Source organism: Dendrobates tinctorius, unplaced genomic scaffold (genome assembly GCF_039654945.1).
Source record: "Dendrobates tinctorius isolate UK_male_01 unplaced genomic scaffold, ASM3965494v1 ptg000129l, whole genome shotgun sequence".
Lineage (NCBI taxonomy): Eukaryota > Metazoa > Chordata > Amphibia > Anura > Dendrobatidae > Dendrobates > Dendrobates tinctorius.
Genome location: NW_027361797.1, coordinates 40,445,806 through 40,469,710, shown reverse-complemented (window position 1 = coordinate 40,469,710; position 23,905 = coordinate 40,445,806). Strand labels below are relative to the sequence as shown.

At 44.3% G+C, this 23,905-nt stretch overlaps 1 protein-coding gene across 1 annotated transcript in view; it reads left to right on the top strand.

The window, feature by feature from the left end:
- The window catches only part of LOC141047838 (uncharacterized), a 52,630-nt gene extending 34,942 nt beyond the window's left edge, over positions 1-17,688 (top strand). Inside the window, exon 3 of the mRNA XM_073543160.1 lies at positions 15,502-17,688. Within this exon, the coding sequence (XP_073399261.1) occupies positions 15,502-17,363 (1,862 nt within the window). The 3' untranslated portion in view covers positions 17,364-17,688. The remainder of the gene's footprint in view (positions 1-15,501) is intronic.
- Positions 17,689-23,905: the final 6,217 nt, after the last annotated feature.

The following is a 23,905-nucleotide window of genomic DNA, read 5'->3' as shown; positions in this document are numbered from 1 at the left end:
ACTTTGAACCCCCAAGTGCTTCACAGAAGTTTATAACGCCCGGGCGTGTAAATAAAAAAAATCATATTTTTTCCACAAACATGATCTTTTAGTTACTATTTTTTTTATTCTCCCAAGGGTACCAGGAAAAACTGGACCCCAAAAGTTGTTGTCCAATTTGTCCTGAGTACGCTGATACCCGATATGTGGGAGAAAACTACTGTATGGGCACACGTTGGGGCTCGGAAGGGAAATAGTGATATTTTGGAATGCAGACCTTGATGGAATGGTCTGCAGGTGTCATGTCGCGTTTGGAGAGCCTCTGATGTGCCTAAACAGTGGAAACCCCCACAAGTGACCCCATTTTGGAAACTAGACCCCCCCCCCAAGGAACTTATCTAGATGTGTGGTGAGCACTTTGAACTCCCGAGTGCGTCACAGAAGTTTATAACGTAGAGCCATAAAAATACAAAAATCATATTTTTCTCCACAAACATGATATTATTGCCTCCCAATTTTTTATTTTCCCAAGGATAACAGGAGAAATCGGACCCCAAAAGTTGTGCAATTTGTCCTGAGTAGGCCGATACCCCATATGTGGGAGTAAACCACTGTTTGGGCGCATGGTGGAGCTTGGAAGGGAAGGAGCACCGTTTGACTTTTTCAACGCAGAATTGAGATCAGACACCATGTAGCGTTTGGAGAGCCCCTGATGTGCCTAAACAGTGGAAACACCCCAATTCTAACTCCAACCCTAACCCCAACACACCCCTAACTCTAATCTCCACCCTAGCCCTAACCCTAGCCTTAACCCTAATGGGAAAATGGAAATAAATACATTTTATTTTTATTTTATAATTTTTCCCTAACTAAGGGGGTGATAAAGGGGGGTTTGATTTACTATTTATAGCAGGTTTTTATGTTTGGCAGCTGTCACACGCTAAAAGACGCTTTTTATTGTAAAAATAGTTTTTGCATCACCACATTTTGAGAGCTATGATTTCTCAAAATATTTTGACCCACAGAGTCATGTGAGGTCTTATTTTTTGCGTGACAAATTGGCGTTTTCAATGGTACAATTTTCCGGCACGTGACATTTCATGAATTTCTTTTATTTCTGTTTATGTTCTGTTTATTTCTGAATTTCTGTTCCACGTGTGGTAATATTGATAAAGTGATTTTATTCTTCGGGTCAGTACGGTTACAGCGAAACCTCATTTATATAATTTTTTATGTTTTACCTTTTTTATACAATAAAATAAATTTTATATAAAATATAATTATTTCTCTAGCAACCTTCCACGACAGCATAGGAGGTTGTCTCCACGCCCTAATGGGGGACAGGAAGCATGAGAAGTTAAAAGGTCCCTTCCACCTCCCTCTCACCAGTGTCTTTCCTGTCCCCTATGGGGCATGGAGAGGTTTTGGTATGCTGTGTGGCCGGCTGCTGCAGCGTACCTGGATTGTCCTTTAAAGCCGGGCAGTGGTGGTCGGCGGCGCTGCCTCCCCTCCTCCGTTCTGCTCCCGTCTTCGGATGACCTTTCCTGGCCCACCCGCGCTCCCCTAGGGGGAGTAAAGCGGGCCAGTGATGCCCGACCGGAGGCCTCCCGCAGCTCTCTGGTCTCTCCTCCTCCTATGCGTGCTGTGCGGTGATGTCACGCGCGGGTCACTTCCGGGGTATGTGTGACGACTTCCTGTCATGGCGGCCAGCGCGTGGTGCTCGCCAGCGCTAGGTGTGCCTGCCCCAGGACCCAGGGAGGAGGAGGGGAAAAATGAAAGAATCAGCGCTGAGGGCGGGGTTAACCCCTTTTTAACCCGCCGGAAGACGCCGACAGGTAAGACGAAATCCCCTGCCAGCATGGACGGGTCCTCCTGCCCTGCATCTGCAGAGCCCAGCGATGCCCCAGCCACAGTAATTGTACCTGGGGTGGGTCCTAGTTGTGCGGTCCTGGAATAGAGGTCCTTAAAATACTTCTCTCCTCTCTTATAGGGAGAAAAGTCTGCCCACAAAAGCACGAATACCACCAGCAAGCCGGCTAAATGTGCCATATGTAGCGCAAAACTTCCCTCAAATTGGGGGAAAAAAGTGTGTCAAACTTGCACGGACAGGGTAGTCAGGTCTGAGCACCTGTCATTGATTGGCGAAATCCGCAAACTAGTCACTCAACAGGTTCAGACTCGCCGCCCTGTCCCCCGCTCCACCACCTCCATTCCCTCCGACTGGGGGCTAACCTTCCCCAAAGAAACGTAAAATTCAAATAGAGGACTCAGAGTCCGGGTCAGAACATTCATACAACTCAGGCTCCGAAAACTGGGAACAATCGGGAACCTCCATATCAGCTGAAGCTAGAAAATACCTCCTTTCTGCAGAATACGTGGAGGAGCTGGTCGGTACAGTACGTGCCACGATGGGCCTGGAGGATGAACCAGTCATAGAGTTCACCTGGAGGGGGAGGCGGTTAAATGGGACATTCCAAAAGTTGATGTCCAAGTGGCAAGATTGGTAAAGAAAACAGTTCTTCCATTTGATGATGTCTCCCAGCTTAGAGACCCGATGGACCGTAAAGCAGAGTGCCTCCTAAGGAAAACATGGGAGACCTCCGCCTTTGCCTTAAAATCAGGAATTGCGTCCACATGCGTGTCTAGGTCTCTCTTCCAATGGTTAGAGGAACTAGAGTCATATTTCTCGAGGGACCTCAAGGGGTGATCTCCTTAACTCCCTTCCCATACTACAGAGAGCTACAGGCTTCCTGGCGGATGCTTCAATGGAGATGATCTGCACTTCCGCCAGGACTATGGTACAGTCCAATTCTGCCAGGCGAGCCCTCTGGCTGAAAACATGGAGCGGGGATGTTACCTCCAAGGTTGAACTCTGCTCTTTACCCTTCAAAGGCGAACATGTCTTCGGCCCGGCCTTGAATGAAATCCTTGAAAAGGCCACAGACAAAAAGAAGGTGCTTCCTGAGCAGAGGACCGCAAAAAAGCACCTTTTTCGAGCCCCCCAGAACCAGTCACCCCAGCCGAGAGGGAAGGGAAAGACTGGAAGATGGAGCTATGCTAAAGGGAGAGGCAGGAACATCCTGGTCCCCCAGCAGCAGCAAGAAAAACAATGACTTGCCCCCGGTGGGGGGAAGGCTTTCGAGGGCTTTTCACTCTTGGCAGTTGATTTCCAACAGCCCATGGGTCCTCAACGTGATCAAGGAGGGCCTCCTGCTAGAATTCGAATCCTTCCCCCCGTGGGGTATAAGAGTCACCTCCCTACCTCCACGGGAGGCCTTATCACTAAAGTCAGGCATTCAGGTCCTTCTCCAATCACGCGCCATCTCTCAGGTCCCTGTGGAAGAACAGGGAAAGGGGCATTATTCCAGACTGTTTCTAGTGAAAAAGCCCACAGGAGAGGCGAGAATAATAATAAACCTAAAAGGCCTCAACCGACACATTGCATACCGCAAGTTCAAAATGGAGTCGGTGAAAACCGCCATTCCCCTAATAGGGCCGTCTCACTTTATGGCAACCATAGACCTGAAGGATGCCTATTTCCACATTCCCATACATCCTTCCCACAGGAAGTATCAAAGGTTTGCGATCTGTCAGGGTCCAGAGATCAGGCACTATCAGTACAACGTATTGCCCTTTGGGATATCCTCTGCCCCTCGAGTATTTTCCAGGATTATTGCGGAAGCTGTGTCCCACATCAGAAGCCAGGGTATATGCATTGTACCCTACCTGGATAACCTATTGATAATAGGAGCCTCCGACCAGACCCTGGAAAGTCAGGTAACTCGATCTCTGGGGTGGATCCCGAATATAGAAAAATCGCAGATCCAACCCTTCCAGAAAATAAAATTCTTAGGAGTCCTCTTAGACTCAAAGAGACAAATGTCCTTTCTTCCAGAAGAACAGCAGAGGTCCATAATATTAAAGATCTCGGGCTTCAGGAAACAGAGGTCCCCGACCCTCAGGTCAGCCATGTCCGTACTAGGGCCAATGACCTCCTGCATCCAGTCGGTACCTTGGGCGCAGGCCCATTCCAGAATACTCCAGTCCCATATCTTAGGAAACTGGCACAGAGACCACACCTGCCTGAACAAAAGAGTCCAGACCCCAGGGAGAGTGAAAGCTTCACTAGCATGGTGGATGGACCACAAAAACCTGCGCAGAGGAATCAACTGGTCCCAGAACCCCTTGATCACGGTGACATCAGACGCCAGCAAGAAAGGCTGGGGAGCCGTAGTGTCCCTACAACCATTCCAGGGGCTGTGGAACCAGAAAGTGAGTACAACATCCTCAAACTTCAGAGAGCTGAAGGCAATGGAGGAAGCTCTCCTGGCGGCAAGACACCTAGTCCAGGGCCATCATATCAGGGTCTACTCAGACAACATAACAACAGTGGCCCACATCAGGCACCAGGGTGGAACAAGATCCAGCAACCTAGAAGGCCTTTCAGGCAGCATATTTTGCTGGGCTGAAAGACACCTCCTTTCCCTAACAGCCGTCCATCTAAAGGGTACCTCCAATCTTCAGGCAGACTTCCTAAGCAGAAGATGTATCCAGCCTGGCGAGTGGAGCCTGAACGAAAACATTTTTCAGAGGCTGGTCAACAGGTGGGGCCTTCCGGAGGTGGATCTACTAGCGTCAAGCAAAAATCCTCGAGTAAAAAACTACTTCTCCCTGAACCCCAGGGACAGATCCTTGGGGGTAGATGCCTTTGCCCACAGGTGGAGGTTTCGGCTGGCATATGCCTTCCCGCCAGTTTCAATGCTTGCCGCAACCCTGAGGAAGATCCGAGAGGATCAAGCACAAACCATCCTGGTAGCTCCGCTATGGCCGAAAAGGAGCTGGTATTCTTTAATTACAGAACTACAGGTAGACAGGCCGTTCCTCCTACCCCTGGAAGACGACCTCCACGTGCAGGGCCCTCTACATCACCCAAACCTCCGGGGAATGAAGTTAGCGGCCTGGCTACTGAAACCCAGATCTTGAGAGCCAGGAGTCTGTTAGAGGCAGTAATAGAAACCCTTCAGAAGTCTCGGAAGCCGGTCACCATTGCTATATACAACAAAATATGGAAGAAGTTTTCCACATGGTGTCTGCCAGATTTACCTGACCCAGAAAACCCTAACATTTCCCGTATCCTAGATTTTTTACAGAAGGGGCTTGAGCTAAAGTACTGAAGGTACAGGTATCAACGTTAAGCTCCATGTTTGACCGCGACTTGGCCAGCCACAGGTGGATAAGAAGATTCATGACATCAGCCACTAGGCTACAGCCAAAGAAACAGGTGGTCATCCCACCATGGGACTTAAATGTGGTGCTTAAAGGGCTCACTCAAGCACCCTTTGAGCCCTTAGCATCTTGTACTCCTCAGCTCCTCTCCTGTAAAACAGCCTTCCTTATAGCAATAAACTCAGCGAGGCGAGTAGGAGAGCTCCAAGCTCTCTCAATCAGAGAGCCCTACCTAACTATTAGGGACGATTCTATAGTTCTCTCCCTTGATCCATCTTTCCTTCCAAAGGTTGTGTCCGACTTCCATAGGTCGCAGAATATAATTCTTCCTTCATTTTGTCAAAACCCAGTGAACCCTAAAGAAGAGCTGTTTCATACGCTGGATGTAAGGCGCATAATTCTCCACTACTTAGAATATACCAAACCCTACAGAATCGACCACAACCTGTTCGTCCATATGTCTGGTCCAAACAAAGGAAAGAAGGTGGCAAAGAACACCATTGCCAATTGGATTAAGAAAGCCATCTCCGAAGCGTACCTAGCGCAGAATATCACACCCCCTACGGGGATCAAGGTGCATTCAACACAATCTACCTCATGGGCTGAGAGGGCAGGCGCATCTTCAGAGCAGATCTGTAAGGCAGCAACGTGGTCCTCCTTACATACTTTTACTAAACACTACAGATAGGACCTAGTGTCCAACAGGGATTTAGTCTTTGGCCGAAAGGTTCTTCAGGCCGTTGTCCCCCCCTAGTGCAGTATAGGTTGTTATGCCTCCTATGCTGTCGTGGAAGGTTGCTAGAGAAAATAGAATTAGACTTACCGGTAATTCGGTTTCTAGAAACCTTCCACGACACCTCTATTTCGCTCCCTGTATTCTTGGCCAAATTCTGAGAATCTTAAGGTAACCGGTGGTACGGTGGTCAGTTATAAGTCACTGGTGAGAGGGAGGTGGGAGGGACCTTTTAACCTCTTGTGCTTCCTGTCCCCCATTAGGGCGTGGAGACAACCTCCTATGCTGTCGTGGAAGGTTTCTAGAAACTGAATTACCGGTAAGTCTAATTCTATTTTTTGCATCGCTTTATTCTGCGAGCTATACCTTTTTTACTTTTTCGCTGATGACACTGTATGGTGGCTCGTTTTTTGCGGGAGAAGATGACGTTTTCAGCGGTACCATGTTTATATACGACTTTTTGATCGCGTGTTAGTCCGCATTTTGATCGGCGGTATGATAAAGCATTGTTTTTTCCCTTGTGTTTTTTTTTTCAAGGGGTTCACTAAAGGGGTTAACTAGTGGGACAGTTTTATAGGGCGGGTCATTATGGACGCGGCGATACTAAATATGTGTACTTTTATTGTTTTTTTTTATTTACAAAAAAATAATTGATTAGGGAATATTTATTTATGAATTTTAAAAAAATTATTTTTACACTTTTTTTAATACTTTATTATATTGTCCCGGTTGGGACATTACTATATAGTGTCAGATCAGCGATCTGACAGGCACTGCAGGAGGCATTGAGAAAGCCGCCTCCCTGCAGGACCCCGAAGGCCCCCGCGGCCATATTGGTTCCGGGGGCTGCAGGGAGGAGGCCCTCGGTGCAACACGAGAACTTCGCTTTGCTCCTACGGTCCCAGGGAAGCACGCTGGGAGCCCCCTCCCTGCACAGTTCTTCCCTTCCGTGACCGCTCCTGGCACATAGTGCCGGGTGTCAGCTGTGATAATCAGCTGACACCCGGCCGCGATCAGCTGCGCTCCCCCTGTGGACAGGATAGTACGTCCAATGTGAGAAAAGGGTTAATATGTAACCTAAGTAACCTATTTGATATACTGAACTAGCTGGAGATTTAAAAAAAAAAAAAAACCTGTTTTATGACAATTGTCTCATAGTCTCTGCCAGGAGTAGATTATAAGAGAAATCAGGGAATTGTCTGGGCTTATCCAGCTTTATATTTCTCCATGGCCATGACTTCCTAATACACGACCATACGGTTCCTCTGTTCTGCATGTAGCGGTCAGCGATTGTGTGAGATGTATGTAACATGTCAAAACCTGCCTGTGTAAATGAACCCCTAAAGATAACCTGTCAGCTGCAAAAATGCTATTTACCTGCAGATATATTGGTAACCTGTAGGTAAATAGTATTTAAAGGGAACCTGTCAGCAGTTTTTGACGATATAAGATGCTTTCAGGGCTTATCTACAGTATTCTATAATGCTGTAGATAAGCCCCCGGTCCGACGTGAGAGATAAGAAAACAAAAGTTTTATTATACAGTTGTGGCCAAAAGTATTGACAACCCTGTAATTCTGTCAGCTAATACTCAGTTTCTTCCTGAAAATGATTGCAAACAAATTCTTTGGTATTATCTTCATTTAATTTGTCTTAAATGAAAAAAACACAAAAAGAATTGTCCTAAAGCCAAATTGGATATAATTCCACACCAAACATAAAAAGAGGGTGGACAAAAGTATTGGCACTGTTCGAAAAATCATGTGATGCTTCTCTAATTTGTGTAATTAACAGCACCTGTAACTTACCTGTGGCACCTAACAGGTGTTGGCAATAACTAAATCACACTTGCAGCCAGTTGACATGGATTAAAGTTGACTCAACCTGTGTCCTTGTGTGTGCCACATTGAGCATGGAGAAAAGAAAGACGACCAAAGAACTGTCTGAGGACTTGAGAAACCAAATTGTGAGGAAGCATGAGCAATCTCCAGGCTACAAGTCCATCTCCAAAGACCTGAATGTTCCTGTGTCTAACGTGCGCAGTGTCATCAAGAAGTTTAAAGCCCATGGCACTGTGGCTAACCTCCCTAGATGTGGACGGAAAAGAAAAATTGACGAGATTTCAACGCAAGATTGTGCGGATGTTGGATAAAGAACCTCGACTAACATCCAAACAAGTTCAAGCTGCCCTGCAGTCCGAGGGTACAACAGTGTCAACCCGCACTATCCGTCGGAGTCTGAAAAGGGACTGTATGGTAGGAGACCCAGGAAGACCCCACTTCTTACCCCGAGACATAAAAAAGCCAGGCTGGAGTTTGCCAAAACTTACCTGAAAAAGCCTAAAACGTTTTGGAGGAATGTTGTCTGGTCAGATGAGACAAAAGTAGAGCTTTTTGGGCAAAGGCATCAACATAGAGTTTACAGGAGAAAAAAAGAGGCATTCAAAGAAAAGAACACAGTCCCTACAGTCAAACATGGTGGAGGTTCCCTGATGTTTTGGGGTTGCTTTGCTGCCTCTGGCACTGGACTGCTTGACCGTGTGCATGGCATTATGAAGTCAGAAGACTACCAACAAATTTTGCAGCATAATGTAGGGCCCAGTGTGAGAAAGCTGGGTCTCCCTCAGAGGTCATAGGTCTTCCAGCAGGACAATGACCCAAAACACACTTCAAAAAGCACTAGAAAATGGTTTGAGAGAAAGCACTAGAGATTTCTAAGGTGGCCAGCAATGAGTCCAGACCTGAATCCCATAGAACACCTGTGGAGAGATCTAAAAATGGCAGTTTGGAGAAGGCACCCTTCAAATATCAGGGACCTGGAACAGTTTGCCAAAGAAGAATGGTCTAAAATTCCAGCAGAGCATTGTAAGAAACTCATTGATGGTTACCGGAAGCGGTTGGTCGCAGTTATTTTGGGTAAAGGTTGTGCAACCAAGTATTAGGCTGAGGGTGCCAATACTTTTGTCTGGCCCATTTTTGGAGTTTTGTTTGAAATGATCAATGGTTTGCTTCATTCTCTTTTGTGTTTTTTCATTTAAGACAAATTAAATGAAGATAATAATACCAAAGAATTTGTGTTTGCAATCATTATCAGGAAGAAACTGAGTATTATCTGACAGAATTGCAGGGGTGTCAATACTTTTGGCCACAACTGTACTCATCTGGGGGGCGGTGCGGTCCGGTCCGATAAGTTTCGCAGGCCGGGTCCGGCACCTCCCATCTTCTTGCGATGCCGCCCTCCTGCTTGCTTCATCGCTCCCCGGCATCGCGCTCCTGCGCAGGCATTCTAATCTGCCCTATTGTGGGCAGAGTAAAGTTCTGCAGTGCGCAAGCGCTATGACTCTCTGACCTTTCCCAGCGCCTGTGCACTGCAGTACTTTAGTCTGCCATCAACAGAGCATTCTATAATGCTGTAGATAAGCCCCTGGTCCGATTTGAAAGACAAGAAAAATAAGTTTTATAGAATGCTCTAGATAAGTCCTGAAAGCATCTTATATCGTCAAAAACTGCTGACAGGTTCCCTTTAAATACTATTTACCTACAGGTTACCAATATATCTGCAGGTAAATAGCATTTTTGTAGATAAGTCCTGAAAGGCGGTGGCCGCATTTTATATGATTCTCACAGCTGACACCCAGCACTAAGTGCCCGGAGCGGTCACAAACCTCTCTCGGGACTTTAAGCCCTGGAACACTACCGTGTTTCCCCGAAAGTAGGACCCCCCCCGAAAGTAAGACAGGGTGGGGGTTACGGGGGGTCCTTCAATGTAAGGCCTCCCCCGAATGTAAGGCAGGGTTGGGGGCCGCTGTGAAATGTAAGGCCCTTACCTTTGGGCCGCCGCTGTCCCCCATTGGGTCCCCAGGCTCCAGAGGTGTCCTCAGGTGCAGCTGGGCGGGTCCAGCGCTCATGGGGTTAACTCGCCGTGTTAACCCCGCAATCCGCCCAGCTCAACAGCTCATTGGCCGCCCCTGTTCCCCACGTCACCGCCGGCCCCCGGCTCGAGCACTGATTGGTCCAGCAGCTCGGGCTGGCTGTAATTGGCCGCCCCAGCCCCACGTCACCGCTGTTTCCCTGCTGATTGGCACAGCGTTCCCTGCAGCACAGGCCTTCCGCACCCACAGCCGCACCGCAGAGGAAAACGTCCAGCATTTAAAAACCAAGTAGGGAAACGTACTGTATAGGGTATGGGGCTGTGTGCAGTGGGATACGGCACTGTTATGGGGTGTGGGGCTGTGTGCAGTGGGATACGGCACTGTTATGGGGTGTGGGGCTGTGTGCAGTGGGATACGGCACTGTTATGGGGTGTGGGGCTGTGTGCAGTGGGATACGGCACTGTTATGGGGTGTGGGGCTGTGTGCAGTGGGATACGGCACTGTTATGGGGTGTGGGGCTGTGTGCAGTGGGATACGGCACTGTTATGGGGTATAACAGCATGTTAATAAATGTTAATTTATTGGTTAAAAAGAAATTGTCATTAAGACCTCCCCCGAAAGTAAGACAGGGTGGGACTTTTTGGGGTAAAATTAATGTAAGACAGGGTCTTACTTTCGGGGAAACACGGTACGATCAAACATGGTCAGTGACAACCCCTCTGCATTTGGATCGGAGACCCTACTGCATGACGCGGGGTCCCGATCGCTGCCACGGAGACCTGAAGTCGTCATTACGACATCCGGGTCTCCAGAGCTGAGAGACTTCCTGTCATGCGCAGAGCGTGTCAGGAAGACTCTCAGATTAGTGTAAAATCCACGCAGCATTGACAGCTTCTATAGCATTCAGATGTGCATGCTATGGAAGCGATCAGCCTGCCCAAAAGAGTGTCCCATAGTGGGACAAAGTGTGAAACTAAGAATTAAATAAAAGAAAACATTTTAAATAATTGTAAAAATATTTAAAAATAATATTAAAAATATCAATATTTATTCCATGAATAAATATTTGAATAAAAAAAAAACAATAAAAGTACACATATTTGGTATCATCGCGTCCGTAACAATTTGACCTATTAAAGTGTGTCCCACTAGATAACCCCTCTAGTGAACACCATAAAAAAAACAAGGCAAAAAAACCCCACTGCTTTATCATCATACCACCGAAAAAAAAGTATAATAACACGCGATCAAAAAGACGGATATAAATAAACGTGGTACCGCTGAAAACGTCATCTTGTGCCACAAAAAAAAAGCTGCTATGTAGCTCCATCACTGTAAAAATAAAAAGTTATAGCTCTCAAAATAAAGCGATGCAGAAATAATAGTTTTTTTTATATAAAAAATTTTTATTGTCTAAAAATGATATAAATGAAGTATCACTGTCATCATACTGACCTGAAGAATAAAACTGCTTTATTAATTTTACCAAACGCGGAACGGTATAAACACCCCCCCCCCAAAAAAAAAAGAAATTTATGTATTGCTGGTTTTTGTTCATTCTGCCACACAAACATCGGAATAAAAAGCGATCAAAAAACGTTGTGTGCTTGAAAATGGTACCAATAAAAACGTCAACTCGTCCTGCAAAAAAACAAGACCTCACATGACTCTGTGGGCCAAAATATGGAATAAATATAGCTATGAAAATGTGGTGATGCAAAAACTATTTTTTGCAATAAAAACCGTCTTTTAGTGTGTGACAGCTGCCAAACAAAAAAACCAGCTATAAAAACCTGCTATAAATAATAAATCAAACCCCCCTTTATCACCCCCTTAGTTAGGGAAAACTAATAAAATGAAAAAAATGTATTTATTTCCATTTTCCCATTAGTGTTAGGATTAGGGCTAAATTAGGGTTAGGGTTGGAGCTAAAGTTAGGGTTGGGGCTAAACTTAGGATTACGGTTATGGTTGGGATTCGGGTTAGGGCTGTGTTAGGTTTGTCGTAAGGGTTTTTGTTAGGGTTGGGATTAGGGGTGTGTTGGGGTTAGGGTTGGAGTTAGAAGTGGAGGGTTTCCACTGTTTAGGCAAATCAGGAACTCTCCAAACGTGACATGGCGTCTGATCTCAATTCCAACCAATTCTGCATTGAAAAAGTCAAACAGTGCTCCTTCCCTTCTGAGCTCTGCCATGCGCCCAAACAGTGGTTTACCCCCGCATATAGGATATCCGCATACGCAGGATGAATTGCACATCAACTTCTGGGGTCCAATTTCTCCTTTTACCCTTGGGAAAATAAAAATTAAGGGCGAAAAGATCATTTTTGTGAAAAATGATTTTTTATTTTTACGGCTCTACATTATGAACTTCTGTGAAGCACTTGATGGTTCAAAGTGCTCACCACACTTCTAGATAAGTTCCTTAGGGGGTCTACCATCTAAAATAGAGTCACTTGTGGGGGGTTTCCACAGTTTAGGCACATCAGGGGCTCTCCAAATGTGACATGGCGTCCGATTTCAATTCCAGCCAATTTTGCATTGAAAAGTCAAACGGTGCTCCTTCCCTTCCGAGCTCTCCCATGCGTCCAAGGGGTTTACCTGTATATATGGGGTGTCAGCGTGCTCAGGACAAATTGTACAACAACTTTTGGGGTCCAATTTCTCCTGTTACCCTTGGTAAAATAAAGCAAATTGTGTCTGAATTAAATTTGTTATGAAAAAAAGTTAAATGTTCATTTTTTTAAACATGCCAAAAATTCCTGTGAAGCACCTAACGGGTTAATAAACCTCTTGAGGCTGTGTGCCCACGATGCGATTTTTAAGCGTTTTTGCCGCGATTTTCGGCGCGAAAACGCTGCGAAAACGTTTAAAAATCTTGTACAGAACGCACCCCATGCATTCCTATGGCATTCCGCACATGCTGTGCTAATGTTGCACTTTTTCCACGGCGGAATCGCATCGCGGAAAAATTTGCAGCATGATCATTCTTTTGTGCGGAATCGCAAAGAATTGCCGCGATTCCGCACCCATAGGAATGCATGAGAATCGCTTACTTCCCGCATGTGGCTATGCCTACCATGCGGGAAGTTAAGCGTCTCATGTGCGGTTGGTACCCACGGTGTGGAGGAGAGGAGACTGTCCTCCAGGCCCTGGGTACCATACCCCTGTAAAAAAAGAATAAAAAATCGGGGTATATTTACCTTCCGACGTCCCACGCTGCATTCCCGGGCCACAGCGTTCCCAGTAATGCCTTGCAGCAAGGTCCTGTGATGACGTAGTCTCACGTGATTCTAGCGGTCTCTAGCTATATTAACGCGAGACCAACGTCATCACAGGTCTCGCAAGGCATCGCTGGGAACGCTGAGGCCCGGGAATGCAGCGCGGGACGTCGGAAGGTAAATATACCCCGTTTTTTTATTTTTTTTAATCATTTTTAACATTTTATCTTTTACTATTAAAGCCGCATAGGCGGCCTCAATAGTAAAAAGCTGGTCACACTCGTCAAACACTATGTTTGACGAGTGTGACCAACCTGTCAATCACTGTCCAAGCGATGCTTCAAATCACTTGGAAAGTGCTTGAGAAAATCGCGATCAGAATCGTGGTGAAATCGCGCTGAAAAAAACGCGCGATTTCTGGGAAGGAGTCCTGTTTTCATTGTGCGTTTTAAAACGCTACGTGGGCACAGAGCCTGAATGTGGTTTTGAGCACCTTGAGGGGTGCAGTTTTTAGAATGGTGTCACTTTTGGGTATTTTCTATCATATAGACCCCTCTAAGTGACTTCAAATGTGATGTGGTCCCTAAAAAAAAATTGTGTTGTAAAAATGAAAAATCGCTGGTCAACTTTTAACCCTTATAACTTCCTAACAAAGAAACAATTTTGGTTCCAAAATTGTGGTGACATAAAGTAAACATGTGGGAAATGTTACTTAAGTATTTTGGGTGACACATAAGTTGGAAAATTGCAAAATTTTTCCAAACTTCCATTTTTTCACAAATAAACGCAAGTAATATCAAAGAAATTTTACCACTATCATGAAGTACAATATGTCATGAGAAAACATAGAATCACCGGGATCCATGGAAGCGTTCCAGAGTTATTAAGGCCTGTTCATTTCAGTTAGTGAAAAAACGGATCCGTTTCCGTTGTGGCACAAACGGATGCCACCGGATCTGTTAGCCTGGGAAAAAAAGGAGAGAGATTTTTTTCTCCGCCAGAACGGAATTTGGTGTTAAATTTCTGGCAAGGAAATTCTTCCGGGTATGCTCAGTGTAAAAAAGCGGATCCGTTGCCGGATTCCGTCAATTAACGGTTGGCAACGTATCCGCCGCCCATAGGCATCCATTATAGCGATTAGCGGCGGATCCGTTTCTATCCGCTGTTTTGACACCGACAAAAAACATTTCATTGTCCGTCCACTCAAGACGGCGGATGACAAAATTATGGCGGATCCGTCAAAAAACGGATCCAACGTATGACCATTCGTCAAAATCCGCCGCTAATGCAAGTCAATGGGAAAAAAACGGATCCGTCAAAAAAAATGGCGGATCTGTTTTTTTGCTAAACGGCAGATTTTGACTGACGTCAAAAAACTGAAGTGTTAGACAGGCCTAACTCATAAAGGGACAGTGCTCAGAATTGTAAAAATTGGCCCGGTCATTAACATGCAAACCACCCTTAGGTGTAAAGGGGTTAAAACATGTTAGGTTGTTTTACTGGGAGAGCGGCTACCAGGAGAAATTGAAATATGTTCCTTGCAGCCGCTCGCTTCCAGTCATTGAGGTGATGCATGAAGCTCTAAGGCCGGGTTCACACTTGTGTTGGAGTAGATTGCGTAGGGCTGAATACTTCTTTCATTAAACCCCGCCTATGCTCTGCCTACTTCCGCATTCGTTTTGCGTACCTATCTTTCACATTGGGTATGCAGTGATATGCGTTGTATGTGGATGCGTCCGCATGCGTCGTTTTGATGTGCCCGACGAATTCGCAGAAATGCAACATGTGGCGTTCGGCAGGCACGTCAAAACGACTCATTCGGACGCATCCGCATACAACGCATGTCGCTGCGTACCCAATGTTAAAGATAGGTACGCAGGACGCGTGCGGAAGTAGGCGGAGCTTTCTGGAAGAAGTATGTAGCCCTACGCACTCTGCCCAAACGCAAGTGTGAACTTAGGCTAGCAAAGAAAGGTGACTGCTACGGCCCTCTACTTCTGAAGAATAAAATCGAGCGTCTGCAAGGAGAATATAATTTCATCACTGAGCAGTGATTGATGGTATAGGAAGGTGATTGGGGCTTATTAGCTTTCATTTTGATGAAGGAATGATGATTTGTTTCCTTATCTCATGGCTTTTTTTTATTATTGCAGAACGTCCTCAATTTATACAAAGAGGATGATGCGCTGTCAACAACGATCATTTTTATTCTCATATAAAATATGCGACCAATGACAAATGTTTTATTTGATGTTTGCACTGGCCAATGATTGAGAATGAACATTAGCACAAATGATTCTTTGTGAAATCATCACATCATCTAAATTACCCCTTTAGTCAGTTAATAATAGAACTTTGCTACACACTTTGCAATTTCTATGTATTTTTTTATTTTTACTTAATGTTTTTTACATTTAGATAAATATAAGTATTAATGTTTTTTGACTAAAGAATCACATCAGTTATATTCTTGACAGATGGTCGTGCCAGCAGCTGCAAAATCCAAAAAAGTATTGCACAAGACCCATATGAAGAACAAGCCAACATCTCAGACGTGGATCCTTTTAAAGTACAATGTCCTAATTCATCACAGACTGTTAAACAAAATAAAAGACACAGAAGAAGTGTGGAAAATAAAAAAGCTCCCACAAGGAAGAAGCCATTTTCATGTTCAGAATGTGGGAAATGTTTTACTAAGAAATCACATCTTGTTAGACATGAGAGAATTCACACAGGAGAGAAGCCATTTTCATGTTCAGAATGTGGGAAATGTTTTACAAATAAATCACATCTTGTTAGACATGAGCGAATTCACACAGGAGAGAAGCCATTTTCATGTTCAGAATGTAGGAAAAGTTTTACAAATAAATCAAATCTTACTGCACATGAGCGAATTCACACAGGAGAGAAGCCATTTTCATGTTCAGATTGTGGGAAATATTTTAAAGACAAATCAACTCTTGTTATCCATGAGAGAATTCACACAGGAGAGAAGCCATTTTCATGTTCAGAATGTAGGAAAAGTTTTACAAATAAATCAAATCTTGCTGCACATGAGCGAATTCACACAGGAGAGAAGCCATTTTCATGTTCAGATTGTGGGAAATGTTTTAAAGACAAATCAACTCTTGTTATCCATGAGAGAATTCACACAGGAGAGAAGCCATTTTCATGTTCAGAATGTGGAAAATGTTTTAATCTAAAATCAAATCTTGTTAGCCATGAGAGAGTTCACACAGGAGAGAAGCCATATTCATGTTCAGAATGTGGGAAATGTTTTCCTCATAAATCACATCTTGTTAGCCATGAGAGAGTTCACACAGGAGAGAAGCCATTTTCATGTTCAGAGTGTGGGAAATGTTTTAATCTAAAATCACATCTTGTTAGCCATGAGAGAGTTCACACAGGAGAGAAGCCATATTCATGTTCAGAATGTGGGAAATGTTTTCCTCATAAATCACATCTTGTTAGCCATGAGAGAGTTCACACAGGAGAGAAGCCATTTTCATGTTCAGAATGTGGGGAATGTTTTAATCGAAAATCACATCTTGCTGCACATGAGAGAATTCACACAGGAGAGAAGCCATTTTCATGTTCAGAGTGTGGGAAATGTTTTAATCAAAAATCACATCTTGCTGCACATGAGAGAAATCACACAGGAGAGAAGCCATTTTCATGTTCAGAATGTGGAAAATGTTTTAAAGACAAATCAACTCTTGTTAGCCATGAGAGAAATCACACAGGGGAGAAGCCATTTTCATGTTCAGAATGTGGGAAATGTTTTAAAGACAAATCAACTCTTGTTAGCCATGAGAGAAATCACACAGGGGAGAAGCCATTTTCATGTTCAGAATGTGGGAAATGTTTTAAAGACAAATCAACTCTTGTTAGCCATGAGAGAAATCACACAGGGGAGAAGCCATTTTCATGTTCAGAATGTGGGAAATGTTTTAATCTAAAATCACATCTTGTTAGACATGAGAGAATTCACACAGGAGAAAAGCCATTTTCATGTTCAGAATGTGGAAAATGTTTTAATCTAAAATCACATCTTGTTAGCCATGAGAGAGTTCACACAGGAGAGAAGCCATTTTCATGTCCAGAATGTGGGAAATGTTTTCCTCAGAAATCACCTCTTGTTAGACATGAGAGAATTCACACAGGAGAGAAGCCATTTTCATGTTCAGAATGTGGAAAATGTTTTAAAGACAAATCAACTCTTGTTAGCCATGAGAGAGTTCACACAGAAGAGAAGCAATTTTCATGTTTAGAATGTGGAAAATGTTTTAATCTAAAATCATATCTTGTTACACATGAGAGAATTCACACAGGAGAGTAGCCATTTTCATGTTTCGTGATTGTGGGATCTTTTTTTAATCTAAATCTCAACTTGTTAGAATCAGAGAAATCACATTGGGGAAGAAGGCATTGTAATCCTTTAATGATCAAACATAATTTTTGAAATCTGAAATTTCACTTTTTGTAGTAATACTGATGGAATGTCTTGTATCCCAGTTATTCTGAAAATATGTTTTTCCTTATATGTTGTGATTTATTTTGGCAATAAATGTAATAATTAAAAATATGCAATATTCCAGCTTTAAATGTTTATACCTGTAAACTGTATAGTTAGTTATACTACATAAAACAAAATTACCAAAACATTTACCTTATGTCTTCTGTCAGTAATTTTTCAAACATCCTTTTATTTTGTTTGAAGGGTTAAAAGTTTAGTAGTTTAGTAATTTTTCATTATTTTAGGGCAATGTTCAGGATTCGTTTTTTTAGGGACCTATTTATTTAGTTTTGAGGTGACCTTGAGGGGCTAATATATTGGGGATTCCTCTAAAGCAGGGGTCCCCAACCTGTAGCTTGGAAGCCACTTGTTTTTCACGGTCCCATGAATTGTGGCTCGCAGCTGTCTGCCAGCTTGGTGTATTAGCTGCAGGTCTACCAAACAGGTATGAGGAGAAAATCTAAAAGTGGTGAATTTTGTGCATAGCCCTTCATATAAGAGCAGATCTGGATCCACATATACTGGTCTTAGGTGTATAGAGATAATTTAAGTATGGTACGCTGGAGACAGGATGATACCACCTGTCAGAGGAGGTGCCTGAAGCTAACAGTGTGGTGGGAGAGCTGGATGGGAGAATACTGAATGGGAGTATTGTGGGGATCGCTGAATCTTGTTACACTGCTTTGGGGTGTTTTCTGTAGAAAAGCTTTGGTTAATATTATACCCATAATGGGGGCTCTTGTTGCCACTACTGTGAGGGGGGGGAGCTAGATGTGGCTCCCGACGCCCTCTCAGGCCATCAATGTGGCTCTCTAGGTCAGAAAGGTTGGGGACCTCTGCTCTAAAGGGATGCTATTTTAACCCTTTCACCCACTTGCCTTTTTTCACCTTCCTGACCAGAACAATTGTTTTCCTTTTCTTACCAGTGTCACTTTGTGACGTAAGAACTCTGGAATGCTTCAACAGATCCCACTGATTATGAGGCATACAGACATACAGTGGGGAACATAAGTATTTGATACACTGCTGATTTGTCAAGTTTTCCCACCTACAAAGATTGGAGAGGTCTGTAATTATCGTAGGTACTCTTTAACTGTGAGAGACAGATTCTAAAAATAAAAAAACAGAAAATCACATTGTATGATTTTTAAATAATTAAATTGCATTTTCCATTACGTCTCTCCGGACAGCACCATGGAGGAAGTCCTCCCTTGACCTATAGCGGGACAGGATCACAGAGAGGTTAAAAGGTCCCTCCACCCTCCAGTGTTTTTCCTGTCCCAAAGGGGACGGTCGTATGAGAGGTTGCTCCAGGAGGAGTGAAGATAGGTGACCCTTTGACGGGGCCCAGGGGGATTGGGCGGCTGAGCCAAACCTTCCCCCTGTCAAGCAGCCCGGGCCTGAAACCCTCCAGGGTGGGGGTCCCTCAGCCACAGAGACTAGGGTGCGGACGAGGCTCCTGGGTAGAGCCACTTCCTCCCACAGTGGAGTCTCTCGGCTCCAACGCCGGCCTGCAAGCCACTGCTACCTCAGAAAATCGGGTGGAGAAGGCGTCGCTCCTCCGGTGATGCCAGAGCAGGTCGGCATGCGTTCCACAGTAGAACGCAGGTGTGCAGAATGAGACAGTCAACAGGCGAGTTTCCTGGATCTCGTGGGGCACAGGAAAGGAAATCATTGGCAGTAATGCAGCATGCCTGATGGGACGCCGCTTCCCTCCATGGTGGGTTCTCTGCATTACCAGCTCCCCCTGTTTTCTAGCAGTTATGGAGCCAGCACAGGTAAGTGCACGGTGGAATGCTGTGTTGATGGCCTAGGCCTCTGGGCATGCTAGTCTCATGCCTTTGTGCCGAAAGCTGCTCAGGTGCTGAGGTATTTGTTCACATATATGCAGCCAAGCCTTGGACCTCTAGGCTATAATAAGGCCATATGTCCAGGTTACATCTCATGGTTCGACTTAACTACTCCATCCATAGGAGGACACGGGGTTAATGCAGCACAGTGTCTCCATGAAGGCCATCCAGCTGCAGCTCAGTAATTAGCTGCTTCGGGTGGGGTCAGTCTTGACAAATGGGATGTTCCATTCAGAGTGGCAGCTCATGGCGCTAGCCGTAAATACACAGGGAAAAAGAAAAAAAATCACACCACTCAACAGGATCGAGACCAACGGCTGGTCCCAGTTGCCTCTACGGTTTATATTGAGCCTCTATGCTTCAGATTGCATTATAGCGCTTCTATGCTTTATATTGAGGGCCTCTGTGCATCATATTGCATCAGAGTGCCTCTATGCATTACATTGAGTGTCTCTGTGCACCATATTGCTTCTATGCATTATATTACAGTTGTGGTCAAAAGTATTGACACCCCTGCAATTTTGTCAGATAATACTCAGTTTCTTCCTGAAAATGATTGCAATCACAAATTCTTTGGTATTATTATCTTCATTTAATTTGTCTTAAATGAAAAAAAAAACACAAAAGAGAATGAAGCAAAAAGCAAAACATTGATCATTTCACACAAAACTCCAAAAATGGGCCAGACAAAAGTATTGGCACCCTCAGCCTAATACTTGGTTGCACAACCTTTAGCCAAAATAACTGCGACCAACCGCTTCCGGTAACCATCAATGAGTTTCTTACAATGCTCTGCTGGAATTTTAGACCATTCTTCTTTGGCAAACTGCTCCAGGTCCCTGATATTAGAAGGGTGCCTTCTCCAAACTGCCATTTTTAGATCTCTCCACAGGTGTTCTATGGGATTCAGGTCTGGACTCATTGCTGGCCACCTTAGAAGTCTTCAGTGCTTTCTCTCAAACCATTTTCTAGTGCTTTTTGAAATGTGTTTTGGGTCATTGTCCTGCTGGAAGACCCATGACCTCTGAGGGAGACCCAGCTTTCTCACACTGGGCCCTACATTATGCTGCAAAATTTGTTGGTTGTCTTCCGACTTCATAATGCCATGCACACGGTCAAGCAGTCCAGTGCCAGAGGCAGCAAAGCAACCCCAAAACATCAGGGAACCTCCGCCATGTTTGACTGTAGGGACCGTGTTTTTTTCTTTGAATGCCTCTTTTTTTCTCCTGTAAACTCTGTGTTGATGCCTTTGCCCATAAAGCTCTACTTTTGTCTCATCTGACCAGAGAACATTCTTCCAAAACGTTTTAGGCTTTTTCAGGTAAGTTTTGGCAAACTCCAGCCTGGCTTTTTTTATGTCTCGGGGTAAGAAGTGGGGTCTTCCTGGGTCTCCTACCATACAGTCCCTTTTCATTCAGACGCCGACGGATAGTACGGGTTGACAATGTTGTACCCTCGGACTGCAGGGCAGCTTGAACTTGTTTGGATGTTAGTCGAGGTTCTTTATCCAACATCTGCACAATCTTGCGTTGAAATCTCTTCTCAATTTTTCTTTTCCGTCCACATCTAGGGAGGTTAGCCACAGTGCCATGGGCTTTAAACTTCTTGATGACACTGCGCATGGTAGACACAGGAACACTCTGGTCTTTGGAGATGGACTTATAGCCTTGAGATTGCTCATGCCTCCTCACAATTTGGTTTCTCAAGTCCTCAGACAGTTCTTTCTTTTCTCCATGCTCAATGTGGTACACACAATGACACAGGACAGAGATTGAGTCAACTTTAATCCATGTCATCTGGCTGCAAGTGTGATTTAGTTATTGCCAACACCTGTTAGGTGCCACAGGTAAGTTACAGGTGCTGTTAATTACACAAATTAGAGAAGCATCACATGATTTTTCGAACAGTGCCAATACTTTTGTCCACCCTCTTTTTTTATGTTTGGTGTGGAATTATATCCAATTTGGCTTTAGGACAATTCTTTTTGTGTTTTTTCATTTAAGACAAATTAAATGAAGATAATAATACCAAAGAATTTGTGTTTGCAATCATTTTCAAGAAGAAACTGAGTATTATCTGACAAAATTGCAGGGGTGTCAATACTTTTGGCTACAACTGTAGGTGCCTCTATGCTTCATATTGCATTATAGTGCTTCTATGCTTTATATTGAGTGCCTCTGTGCATCATATTGCATCATAGTGCCTCTACGCATTACATTGAGTATCTCTATGCATCATGTTGCTTCTATGCGCTATATTGAGTGCCTCTATGCTTCATATTGCATTATGGCGCTTCTATGCTTTATATTGAGTGCCTCTGTGCATAACATTGCATCACAGTACCTCTATGCATCACATTGAGTATCTCTATGCATCATATTGCCTCTATGCATTATATTGAGTGCCTCTATGCTTCATATTGCATTATAGTGCTTCTATGCTTTATATTGAGTGCCTCTGTGCATGATATTGCATCATACTGCCTCTACGCATTACATTAAGTGTCTCTGTGCACCATATTGCTTCTATGCATTCTATTGGGTGCCTCTACGCTTCATATTGCATTATAGTGCTTCTATACTTTATATTGAGTGCCTCTGTGCATCATATTGCATCATAGTGCCTCTATGCATTACATTGAGTGTCTCTGTGCACCATATTGCTTCTATGCATTATATTGGGTGCCTCTATGCTTTATATTGCATTATAGTGCTTCTATGCTTTATATTGAGTGCCTCTATGGATCATATTGCTCCATGATGCCTCTGCATCATATCTCATCATAGTGCATCATATTGCATCCATAGTGCCTGGTGCATCAGATGACATCATAGTGCCTCTGTACATCGTATTGCATCATAGTGCCTCTATGCATTATATGGAGTGCATCAAGTTGCATCATATTGCATCATAGTACCTCTATGCATCACATTGCATCATATTGCATCATAGTGCCTTTGTGCATCATATTGCATCATAGTATTCCATTGTGCCTTTGTGCATCATATTGCATCATAGTGCTTCATAATGCCTTTGTGCCTCTCTGCATCATATTGCATCATACGGCTTCACAGTGCCTCTGCATCATATCGCATCATAGTACATCATAGTGCATCATAATACCTATGCATGTCATATTGCATCATAGTGCCTCTAGGTATTATATTGAGTGCATCAGGTTGCACCATATGGCATAGTGCTTCATAGTGCCTCTGCATATTGAAGCATAGTGCTTCACAGAGACTCAACATCATATTGCATCATAGTGCTTCACAGCAACGCTGCATCATATTGCATCATAGTGCATCATATTGCCTTTAGGCATCATATTGCATCATAGTGCGTCACAGGCCTCTGTGCATATTGCATCATAGTGATTCACAGTGCCTCCGCATCATATTGCGTCATATTGCATCATAGTACCTTTATGCAGCATATTGCATCAGTGTTTCAGAGTGCCTTCATGTATCAGATTGCATCAGAGTGCTTCATAGTGGCTTTGTGCATCATATTGCATCATAGTGCCTTTTTGCTTCATATGGCTTCATAATGCTTCATAACATCTCTATGCATCATATTGCGTCATATGGCTTCAGTGCATCATATGGCATCATAACGCTTTGGGGCCCCTGTGCCTCATGGTGTATCACTAGTGTTTCATAGTGCCTCATAGTACATCAGGGTGCCTCAGTGCTTCATAGTACTTCGGGCATTATATCTTTGTGCCTCTGGCTGTGGGCGTCTGGCGTAGACCATCTGACTTATGCCTTGTTGCGGGGTCGCACCCCGTATTGTTGGCCTACCACTTCACATTTTGTCTCGGACCACAGTCCTTCAATTTTGGACCCAGATCCAACTTCTGTTGCTTTGTTCTTGGCATCTGGGCTTAGCCAAAAAAAACAAAACAAACTCCTATGCTTCAATTGGCCTAGGAAAATAGCATTTATTCTGTCTGGAACATAACTCTCAAGGAGCTACTGCATTGAGTGCTAAGGGCAAGTATCTTTCATAAGTAGCTTCAAAGGGAGACATACATCTTGGGTTCATCCTACAAAGGACATACCACTATCCTGGGAGCAGTAAATCCCATGAGGTGGAAGGAAAGAATGCTTGATAGCTACACATACGGCAATCAGGCTAGTTGCCTCGATCAACATCCAGTAGACAGATTCTTGTCCCATAAGTCCGTTGTATTATGTTTACCAGGGACTGCATTATTGCCTTTGTACCTTGTGGCGAAGCAGCAGCACTGCGTCAGGTGACAAATGGTCCCACACCCACTGTTCTTACAGCAGTCAGGTCTCCTGAGATAAAGAATCTGTAACCAGGACTCTAAGGGTACCGTTACACTTAGCGATGCACCAGCGATCCTGACAACTATATGGATCGATGGTGCATCGCTAAGTGGTCGCTAGTGAGCTGCCACACAGGCAGATCTCACCAGCGACATGTCGGGGGTCGCTACTTACTTGTCAGATGCGGCGATCCTGGCGTCCTCCCGCCCGCCTCCACGCC